This window comes from Carcharhinus amblyrhynchos, chromosome 9 (assembly GCF_965287045.1).
Source record: "Carcharhinus amblyrhynchos chromosome 9, sCarAmb.v2.hapA, whole genome shotgun sequence".
NCBI lineage: Eukaryota > Metazoa > Chordata > Chondrichthyes > Carcharhiniformes > Carcharhinidae > Carcharhinus > Carcharhinus amblyrhynchos.
The window spans coordinates 93,647,774-93,659,814 of record NC_137332.1 but is presented as its reverse complement, the minus strand read 5'-3'; the positions used below and the strand labels follow the sequence as shown (position 1 = coordinate 93,659,814).

The window sequence follows — 12,041 nt, the reverse complement described above, 5'->3', positions numbered from 1 at the left end:
TGTGGCTGTAGATCAAGCTCAGTTTGGATAGTGTGAGGGAAAATCAGCTGGAAGATTTGCCTAGATTGAAGCTAGTGGAAGAAATCTACAGTGGACCTCATAGTGCTTTTTATCAGTTACCTTGGCAGCTGTCACAGGCAAGTAGGCTATCTGTCAACAAAATAAACAAAAATCTGAGGCATCCAAATTTGTGAGATTTTAAAGGAAAGATGAAAGTGTCAGTCAGCTACAAAGCTAATGGAAAATAGCAGGATCACAGTGGGCTGGTCCTTTGATGTATCTCACGATGTATCAAGGAACTTTCGGAGGGGTTGTCGCGGGGGCGGGGGTGGAGGGAGAGTAAGAAGTAGAACTGAGTTTGTAGCACGAACGATGAAGTAATAATGTAATGTTAAATGAATGGTGCTTGCTTTGTTTTAATTTTTATATGCAATAACATTTGTTTTTTTTAAAAACATAATCTTACGGTGTGGTTGATCATGGGATGTTCATATTTCACAAAGAGATTTGGGGTACTTGTGCACTGTGCACAGTACAAGGCATAGAAAACTGGCACACAAGTACAGCATGTTGGCCCTTATTTCAAGGGGATTAGAATAGGAAGTCTTGCTGCAACTGTACTGGGTACTGGTGAGACCACATCTGGAGTAATGTGAGCAGTTTTGGTCCTATTATTTAAGGAAAGGTATTTGATTGGAAGCAGTTTAGATGATGAAGGTTCACTCAGATGATCTGTGGTATGGAGGGATTGCCTGATGAAGAAAGGTTAAACAGGTTGAGAGCTTACTGGTTGGAATTTAGAGAGGTGATCTCATTGAAACATAAGGATTCTTAATGGGCTTAACAGGGTAAATGCTGAGAGGATTTTTCCCCTCATGAGAAAGTCTAGGACCAGAAAAGTCTCAGAATAAAGAGGTGCCAATTTAAGACTGAGATGAGAAGGAATTTCTTCTCACAGAGAGTTGTGTTTTTGGAACTCCTTTCCACAGAGAGCAGTGGGGCAGAGCTCTTGTGTATATTTAAGGCTGAGATAGATTTTTGATCATTAAGGGGATCAAGTGTTACAAGTAAAGGGCAGGAAAATAAATGTGAGGAATGTCAAATCAGTCATAATCCTATTGAATGGCGGAGCAGGTTGAAGGGGCCGAACTGTCTGTTCCTGCTGTATCTTAAGGTTAATAGGTCATGGGATTGTTCCAGTTTTCTACTTTCACTAAATTCCTCTCAGTTGCCCTCAGCAAGAACAGTCATTCAGTTTCATCATCTTCAACCTCCAGCTGAGATTCCGTACCCATACCCTCCCCTTCACAAAGATACCCCCTCCCCCCTCTGTAACATCACCCATTTCCAACACCTCTGCATTAATTTATCTGCTGATGAAATCCTCATCCATGCTATTTGCTTCTAGACTAGCCTGGATTATTCCAATGCTCTCCTGTTCAACTTTCAATCTTCTACCCTCCAGAAACAATCAGGTCAGCTAAAACTCTGCAATCTCTACCCTAACTCTCACATATTTCAGCCCTGTGCTCACTGACCTACACTGCTTCTCAGTCCCATGGTGCTTCCAATTTAAAAATTCTCATGCGCCAGAACAAATTGTTCCATGGACTCACCTCCTCCCTATCTCTGTCACCTCCTAACACCATCTCTCTCTCTCAGATCTTTGCATTCCTCCAATTCAGGCCTTTAGTATATCCCCCACTTCTTTCACTTCACCATTGACGGCTGTGTCTTCAGCAATCCAGGCTCCATGCTCCTGAATTTCCTCCTTAAACCACTCTGCATCTTTATCTCTTTCCCCTCCATTAGGACACTCCTTCAGTCCCATCTCTTTGACCATATTTTTGGTCATCCCCGCCTAATAGCTACATTTGTTTGTGTTAATTTTTCTCTGTGTCTTTATGAAGCACTTTAGGATTTTTGATTATGTTAAATTGCTCTATAAATACAAGTCGTTGTCCTCTCACATTCTCTCCAAGCCTCAAGGTACTGACGTGGAATACAGACTGTGGACATTGATTGGCCTCTAGTGTTCTGTTCAAGTGTCATTTAGCATGTGTAGACCCACACAGTGAATGTTGTGAGACGATGGAGATTGTCACAGCTGAGACACATCCTGCCCTCCCCCTGACTTCCCAGCAAGGCTCATTGATGAGGAACGGGATTCCTGGCTGATTCTGCCCTCCATTGATGGGAGATGCTGAGGCTAATTGAAGTAGCTCCATTACTACCCCAGGAATGGCTCCCCCCCACCGTTGCATTGTTTTTTTAAAATATTGATTCATGGGACATGGGCATCACTGGCTGGCTAGCATTTATTGCCCATCCAAGTTGACTGAGGGCAGTTGAGTCAACCAGATTGCTGAGGCTCTAGAATCACATGAGATCAGTCTATGTAAGGAAAGCAGATTTCCTTCCCTAACGGACATTAGATCCAAAGCTGAAGCCTTTTTAACAACTGAGTATTTGTCATCTTGGTCAGAGAGTGAGTGGGTGATTTGTATCTGATGCTGTACTGAAAGGATGCTGAGTTTATACAGCAGCTTCTATACATATCGATGTCTTTTGTTGCTATTTGGAGACCTGGTCAAAGTTAAATTGACCTTCTTGAAATGATAGAACTGATGTGAGAGAGGTTGGAAACATACACTGTTGAGACAGTGCTTTGGAAGGACAGCTCCCCTGTGAGAGTACTGGAGGGTAAACAACACAGATAACTCAGTGTAAGGGAAGCAGGTGAGCCAGCTCCAAGTCTGTATGGAGATGTTGGTGTTTGGTAAGCGAGGAGGAGGAGGTGAAACAATCCTGACACATGTCACACTGGAAGAGCTTGACTTCTGTGTGGATTCACTGATGTTCCAGGAGTTACAACAACTGTGTGAAGGCTTTATTACAGATCTTACACAGAGGGAGAAGCCCTATCAGTGTCTGTGTGTCTGTCTGTGGATGGATCAGGAGATATGCTCACTTTGTGAAAGCCTTGTCACACATCTCACACAAGATGAGTTTCTGCACCTGAGTGAGTCTGCTTGTATTCCACGAAGTATAAAGAGTTCAAGAGAATCTTATTCATAAATCTCATATGTGGAGTCATTCCCTTGTGTGAATCTGCTGATTATCCAGGAGATTTGATGAGTTTGTGAAGTGTTTATCATTGATGTGAATGTTCTGGTCGTCAGGCCTGATGAATATGCAAAACACACATCATATACCCCATGTTTTGAACAGGTTCTCCAACTCTGTGAACAGTTCACTATTTCACGAATGTCACTGACAAATGGTCAGTCACACACCTCACATTTGAATGTTTTCTCTGTTCCAGGACGTAAACCTTGTGGAGTCTTTGTCACATGCTTCACACTTAAACAGTTTTTCCTCAGTGTGGATATGTGTATTTCTTGAGTGTTGCTGTGTGAGACTCAGTCACATACCTCACGTCTCAGTGGCTGATCCACTGTGTGAATGTGTCAGTGATTTAACAGGCCCGATAACTGTGCTAATAAGAACATAACAAGAAATAGGAGCAGGAGTAGGCCATCTAGCCCCTTGAGCCTGCCTCTCCATTCAATAAGATCATGGCTGATCTGAAGTGGGTCAGTTCCACTTTCCTGCTTTCTCCCTCTAACCCTTAATTCCCCTTAATCCCTTATTACACACATAAAAGGTTTCTCCCCTGTGTGAAGGCAGAGGTGTTCCTGGTGTGTTAATGTTTGAGAGAATGATTTTGTTGCACTCTTCGCATGTGAATGGTTTCTCCCCAGTGTGAATGCATCAGTGACACACAAGCGTTGATGACTGTGTGAAGGTTTGGCCACACACCTAACATTTGAAGGGTTTCTCCCATGTGAATCCTCTGGTGTGTCAGAAGATCAGAGATTGGATGAAAGACATCTCACAAATTTCACACCTAAAGGGTTTCTCCTTGATGTGTGGATGCTCTGAGGTCTCAGGAGTTTTGTCGATTTTGCAAAAGATTTATTGCAAACCTCACACTTGAATTCTTTATTACCTGTGTGGATTGTCTGAAGGTTTGATAATTGCACAAAGGCTTTTTGCACATCTCACATGTGAACAGATTCTCTCTGGTGTGAATGTGTTAATGTGCATAGATGTTTGTTAAATGCAAGAATTATTTGTCTCATACTTCACACAGAAAAGGTTTCTCCCATGTGCACTGACTGAAATGATTATTTGCATACATTGCACACAAATGGTTTCTCCCATTCGAAGGTATTGACGCACATGTAAATGAGATGAAGACAACTGATTTGTCACACAAAGTGTTTTTCCCCATTGTGAATGTTGCACAAATGTCAATACATTTGTGAAGGTTTGGTTGCACACTTCACACTTGAATACTTTCTCTTCCCTATGGCTGTCGAAGACAAATACACGTCTGTCTGATCATGTGAACCTGTGGTGCCCTCTTCATACAGCTCCCATCTTAAGAGTCTGATCTATAGGAATGAGTCAGTGCTTCATGAGGCTCAATGAAGGAAGCTCTCACCACACTTGGAATCCACTCTCACTTCTTCACAGCCTCACCCTGACTGATCACCCACAGCCGAATTTTCAGAAAGATATTATGCAATGAGAAAGGAGTAGTTGGCAATGTAGTTGTGAGAAAACCCTTGGAGATGGCTGGGCATAATAGAATTCTTTATCAAGGCTACTCGTTACATCCTCAAAGAATTCTAATACATTAAGTCAAGCATGATTTCCCATTCATAAATCCATGCTGAATTTGTCTGATTATACCACTGCTTTCCAAATGTTGTGCTGTGAAATTGCTGATATTGAACTTTACCAACTTCTCTGTCAAAATTGGGCTCACTGATCTATATATCCTTGTTTCTCTCTACCTCCCTATTTGAATAGCGAGCTTACATTAGCTACCCTCCAATCTGTAGAAACCATTCCAGAATCCAAAGAATTTTATATTACCACCAATAGATCTACTATTTCTAGGACCACTTCCTTCCTTAAGGCCTCAGGAATGAAGATTATCAGGCCCTGGAGATTTATCTGCCTTCAATCTCATTAATTTCCCCAAAACCATTTCTTTACTGATTTCCTTAAGCTCCTCACTAAAACTTGTATTTCTCAGAACTTTCAGTACTTTATGGCTGAGGAACTAATTCCATACTTTGCTAACTTCACAAAGAAAGGCATGAATAATGTAGGCTGCAGAAATGTTTGTGAGATTTAGACATACTGAGTGAGTGGGCATTTGCATGGCAGATGCTGTATAATGTGAATACATGTGAGGTTATTCACCTCAGTAACAAAAGTAGGAAGGCAAATAATTATCTAAATGGCTCTGACTCCCCACCATCATGAAGTGCTTCGAAAGGTTAGTCATGGCATGGATCAATTCCAATTACCAGATTGCCTGGCTCCAGTACAGTTCATCTATCACTGCAACAGGCCCACATCAGATGTAATCTGCCTGACTTTACACTTAACCCTGGAACACCTAGATAACAAAGACACCTATGTCAGACCCCTATTAATGACTACAACTCAGCCTTCAACACCATTATTCCGACAAAACTCATTCCCAAACTCTGCTCCTCTCTGCGACTGGGTCCTGGACTTCCTGACCCACAGATCACAATCAGTAATGATAGGCAATAACATCTCCATGTTAATCCTCAACACTGGTGCCCCTCAAGGCTGTTTCCTCAGCCCCTTACTATACTCCTTTCATACCTATGACTGTGTGGCCAAATTCCGCTCCACCTCCACTTTCAAATTTGCTGGTGACACCACCATAATGGTTCAGATCTCAAACAATGATAAGACGGAGTACAGGAAAGATAGAGAATCTGGTGTACAAGTGCGACAACAATAATCGCTCCCTCAATGTCAGTGAAATGAAGGAAATAGTCATCAACTTCAGGAAGCCCATCTACATGAAATGCAAGTGGTTGAGACCTTCAAATTTCTTAGTGTCCAGATCACCAACAACCTATAATGTCCCCACTGACATTATAGTTAACAAAGCTCACCAATGCCTCCACTTTCTCAGGAGGTGAAAGAAATTTGACTGTGACAAGCTTCACCAACTTTTACAGATGCACCATAGAAAGCATTCTTTCTGCTAGTATCATAGTTTAGTAGGGGTTCTGCTCTTTCCAAAACCGCAAAAAACTACAAAGGGATGTGAATGAAGCCTAGTCCATCATGCAAACCAGCCTCCCACCCATTGACTCTGTTTGTACTTCCCGCCGGCTCAGAAAACAGCCAGCACAATCAGGACCCCACGCACCCTAGACATACAATCTTCCACCTTCTTCCATCAGGATAAAGATACAAAAATCAATGTCACATTTCAACCAACTCAAGAACAGCTTCTTCTCTGCTGCCAGACTTTTCAGTGGACCTATCTTGTATTAAGTTGATCTTTTTCTGTACCCTAGCTATAACATTACATTCTGCACTCTCCTTCCTGATGTATGGTACGTTTTGTCTGTATAGCACGTAAGAAACAATACTTTTCACTGCATACTAATACATGTGATAATAAATCAAAGGATTGTTCACATTGAGTGCTTGTCTGCTATTCCCATATGGAGGATCAGATTCCTCACTTGACACAGCTCAGTGGCACATGCTTAGCATGACTGCTTCACAGCACCAGGAGCCTAGGTCTGATTCCGGCTTTGGGTGATTGCATGGAGTTTGTACATTCTTCCTGTGTCTGCATTGGTTTCTTCCAGGTGCCCCATTTTCACTCATAATCCAAAGATGTGCAGCTTACATGGATTGGCCATACTAAATTACTTCTGAGTGTCACAAAGGTATGTTGGACAGGGGGATACGGGCATAGGACGGAGGGCCTGGGTAAGATGCTCTTTCAGAGAGTTGGTGCAGACTCAGAGCTGAATGGCCTCCTTCTGCACTGTAGGGATTATACGATGACTGTCACACACCTTCTGTTTCTGGCAGGGACACTGGTTAATGACCAAGAGCAGACACCATGGCTACTTTCCTCCACCCAGACCCCACCTTCCTAAGTACTGTGAGGCCAATGGAGAAGACAGTCAGGTGGAGTGTAAAATGAGCTATCAAGTCAAGCTCTGTCTAAACGGTTTCTGAAGTGTAGCATCAACCCCGGTCATTCACACACCTGGATCACTCAACCACTCCTACATTACCATTCTTAATGTCAGTGGATGCCATGTTTGGGAGCAGGAGCTGGAGCTGGACACAACAGGAGTGTTCTCCAGAAACAGCACATCTAGTATTCCTTAATGAACTGGTACAGACTAGCATCACTGAGGAATACCAGCATTTTCAGACAGTCGATAGTTGTTCTGGAGTATGGTTCTATTTGAGTTAATGGGATCTAGGATGTTTGGTTTTTTTGCTCGATATGGGGATCCTCTATCAACACTGAGCCTGCAAGTTTTTCCTGACTCTGGGAGGCTACCTGCTTTTCGCCATCAATTTCACTTCTCCTGACATCAGGGACTTGACCACTTTCACAACTTCAGGAAACCAGACACGAAGACAACACTGACACCTGCGGCTGCAACTAGTTGCCACTTTAAACGAAATCAAACTTTCAAGCTACCAGTTTACAGGGGGAAAATGCATTTTGTACACAACCTTGGGACTTAACTCCTTACAAACAGAAATATTTTACATTATTGTGAGCCAATACTTAGTTAGTGCTCTCGTCTCTGAGTCAGAAGGTTGTGGGTTGAAGTTTCATTCCACAGACTTGAGCACTGAAGCTGTCATGTTGCTTTTTACAGGAGCAGTTGATGTATAAATGCAAGCTTTCTTTCTCAGGGAAACATTCTATTTACTGTGAACTGCAAATTTTAAACTCATTGATGAAGAACGTGACACTGACCATTACATTGTGTACAGGACTCTAACTGTAGGCTTCTGAGAGTTTCAGTGAATAGGAACACGCCATGCTGATAAATCAGGTAATTAGAGTTAAACAAAAAAATGAGACTTATAAACCTATACAGCAGATTGATTAAAGAGCAGACAAAGAGACACAATTTTCAGCTTACACAGGTTTAATCAACCAAAGTAACAAAACATTTTTAAATAACTCAAGATCTTTCCCAGAAGATGAAATAAATCTTAGAAGAGTGTAAGGTGAACATACCACACTGTCATTACATCAAGGTATGATGAGCTGAGGGAATTCAGTCTATGGAGACTCACCCCCACTCCCTCACCATATTCAGGATTGTAGTCCTCCCAGACAGGAGAGTACAAACATTACCCATGATGTTAGTCAAACACCCATCACCTGAAGAAGATCTGTTTATAATTCACATCATCATCTAAAGCAGAGTCTGATTCTACCCCATACCCACTCCTGAGAACTGGCTAATTTTACTAACACACACACACACACACACACCCCAGGAGAAAGTCTCTCAGAATCCTACTGACAGATGTTTCTTTAAAATCTGTGTCTTAGTCTAGCTCTCAATTCCAATGGTCAGAAATGGCACTGAACTTTAGTGACACAGGATGGAGCTCGTTTCCATCATACAATACGTGGGTCCATGGACCAGTTTCTACTCCTGGAAGACACTCTTCCCCCAGGTGAGTTAGACAGTGCTTTCTAATTCCCAACTCTGCCCTTTGACCCTCCATTCACCACAATGCTTCTGTAGCCATCAATCTGGTTTAAACATTCACTCATATCATCTTCTACACCCTTGTTCCCAAAATTACCTTTACTCTCTTCCTTCCTGGTCAATCTCTCTGCTTCTCAGGTCCAAGGGATGAAGACTTGCCTGTATCTGGTACACAACTGGTTCAGCCATCCATTGCCAAATCTGACTGGATCACACCCTAGTGGTCCTGCTTTCCTCTGTCAAAACTGCTCATTACTCCAGGATGTGGAGATGTCAGTGTTGGACGAGGGTTACTCCAGGACCATCCTGAAGAGAAAACACACAACTTCCCTTCCTAAAAACAACTATGTCTTTGTGGAAGTTATAACACCAGCTTTACAGAGCTATGTTTAGATCCAATTTGGAGAACTGTGTTCAGTTCTGGGCCCCGCACCTCAGGAAGGAGATATTGCCCTTGGGGGGAGTGCAGCATAGATTCACCAGAATGTTCCCGGGGCTAAAAGGGTCAAATTATGAGGACAGGTTGAACAGACTGAGCTTGCATTTCCTTGAAGATAAAAAATTAAGGGGTAATTTAATTCTGGTGTTTATGATAATTAAATGAATTGATAGTTAGAGAGAAATTATTCCTCTGGTGGGAGAGTCCAGAACATGGGGACAGAGCATTAAAGTTAGAGTGAGACTGTTCAGGAGTTATGTCAGCAAACACTTCTTCACAAAAAGGGGATTGGGAATCTGGAACTCGCTCCTCACAAAAATCTGTCAAGTCTGGGGGTTAATTGAAAATTTGAATACTGAGGTTGATAAGTTTATTGTTAGACAAGGGGATTAAAGGTTAGAGCCAAGGCAGGTAGGTAGAGTTAAGATACGGATCAATCATGATCTAATTGAATGGTGTCACAGACTCAAGGGACACCACCAGTTCCTACATTCCTTCAATTGTTCTCTCCACTCATCTCCAACAATTAGTGAGTGTTATCCTCTTCAACCTCCAGGTTAGCTTCCAACCCCATACCTTCTCCACCACAAAAATCACCTACTTCTCCCTCTGTAACATCACCCATTTCCCATTTCCAACACCCCGACCTACATCCACATTGGTCTCTGCTGTTGAAATTCTCATCTGTGTTGACTGCGTGAAGTCCTCATCAGGCATCTTTTTCTCAGTGTGGATGTCTCAGTTTCTTGAGCATTGCTGACTGTATGAGACTCAGTCACAGGCCTCACTTGGCTTCCCCGCTGTGTGAATGCGACGGTGATCCAACATCACCCATAATTGTCCAAACTCCTTATTACACACATCACATCTGAATGTTTTCTTCTTCCCTGCATGAATGCGCCGGTGCTTCACCAAGCCTGTTAACAGTGCAAAGCCCTTATTACACACCTCACACTTGAATGGTTTATCCCCAGTGTGAATGCGTTGGTGTTGACGGAGGCGTGATGGTCGGGAGAATGATTTCTTACACACTTCACAGGAGAATGGTTTCTCCCCAGTGTGAGTGCGTTGATGTTCGCGGAGGTTCGATGACTGGGAGAACGATTTGTCACAAACTTCACAGGTAAATGGTTTCTCCCCAGTGTGAATGTGTCGGTGTTGTGCGAGCGCTGATGAACGTGTAAAGGCTCGCTCACAAATCTCACACCTGAACGGATTCTCCCCTGTGTGAATGCTCTGGTGTATCAGGAATTCTGTCGATGTTGGGAAAGCTTTATCACAAAACTCACACTTGAAGGGTTTCTCACCTGTGTGGATTGTCTGATGGACCTGGAGAGTCGATAAGTGTCTGAAAGCTTTCTCACACACATCACAGCGGAATGGCTTCTCCCCTGTGTGAATGCGTTTGTGTCTGTGGAGATGCCACAACTTTGAGAATGATTTGTTGCAAACCTCACATGTAAATGGTTTCTCTCCAGTGTGAGTGCGTTGGTGGTTACGAAAGTGGGTCGAGCGTGAGAATGATTTGTCACACAACTCACACTGCAACAGTTTCTTTTCCATGTAGCAGTCCCTGTGGTTACAACTGGTACAATGGTGTCTGTGGGGCCTTCCTCACTCACCTCCCACTTGGACAGCTTCTTCCCTTTAGGAACGAGTTAGTGGTTCATGAGACTCGATGAATGATTGAAGCTCTCATCACACTTAGCAGTCCACTAGCACTTCTTCCTAGCTTCAACATGACCAATCACCCACAGCAGAACCTTTGGAAACACTCGTTCTGAATGAAGGTTCCGCACCACTGACCAGTTTGAGATCTGATGATATATCAAAAAGTCCTTAACCGGATCGATTTCAAGACAATGGTTTCATTGCCCAACCTTCTCTGCATGGACCAATGCTGTGAAAGGACTGGACATCTTTCCACAGTTGTGCTTGAATGAGGTTCAGGGTCTATCTGCGGTGTCTATCCTCTCTGTATTTTCTGGCACAATACAGTGCAATCCTTCTGTAAAACAGGAAAAGGAAACATCATTTCCTCCAACACCCTCTCCTCCTTTGCTGAAGGGGCTGATTCCTCAGAGACTGTCCCACAGTGAGAACAACAAAGAACAAAGAAAAGTACAGCACAGGAAACAACCCTTTGGCCCTTCAAGCACATTCCAATGGTGATGCCGCAATTAAACTAAAAAAAAAATACATCTACCTTTACTCAGACCACATCCCTCTATTCCTTCCCTATTTACATACCCAGACGCCTTTTAAAAGTTGCTAATGTGCCTGTTTTCACCACCTCCTCTAGCAACACATTCAGGCACCCATCACTCTCTGCATGAAAAACTTCCCTCAATGTCTCCCTTAAACTTTCCTCCTCTCACCTTGAACCTGTGCCCCTTGTAATTGACACTTTCATTCTGGGAAAAAGCCTCTGACTTTCCACCCTTTCTATGCATCATAATTTTGCAGACCTCTATCAGGTCTCCCCTCAGCCTCTGTCTTCCCAGTGAAAGCAATCCTAATTTTTTTCGACCTCTTCTCACAGTCAATATCCTCAAGACCTAATGAATTTTCTTTGTACTCTATCCAAAGCTTCCATGTCATTCTGGTCGTGTGGCAACCAGAACTGCATGAAATACTCCAAATGCGGCCTAACCAAGATTTTAAGTAGCTGCAACATGATTTCCCAACTCTTGTACTAAAAGCTCCAGCCAATGAAGGCAAGCCTTCTTAATCACCTTGGCCACCTGTGTTGCCACTTTTAGGGAACTGTGGACCTGCATGTTCAGACCCCTCTATGTTAATGTTCTAAGTGCTCTGCCATTTACAATGTAACTCACATCTAAATTTGATCCTCCAAAATGCATCACTTGTATTTGTCTGAATTAATCTCATCTGCCATTGCTGTGCTGAAGTCTCCAATCTATCTACATCCTGTTGTATCCTCTGACAATCCTGGCACTATCAACAACTCCACCAATCTTTGT

At 43.0% G+C, this 12,041-nt stretch overlaps 2 protein-coding genes across 2 annotated transcripts in view; both read right to left on the bottom strand.

Moving 5' to 3' along the window:
• Positions 1-12,041, bottom strand: part of LOC145348030 (uncharacterized) — a 65,830-nt gene that overhangs the window by 40,954 nt on the left and 12,835 nt on the right. The window lies entirely within an intron of this gene.
• Positions 8,045-12,041, bottom strand: part of LOC145348079 (uncharacterized) — a 56,276-nt gene continuing 52,279 nt past the window's right edge. The window contains exon 6 of the mRNA XM_080196220.1: positions 8,045-10,599. Within this exon, the coding sequence (XP_080052346.1) occupies positions 9,829-10,599 (771 nt within the window). The 3' untranslated portion in view covers positions 8,045-9,828. The remainder of the gene's footprint in view (positions 10,600-12,041) is intronic.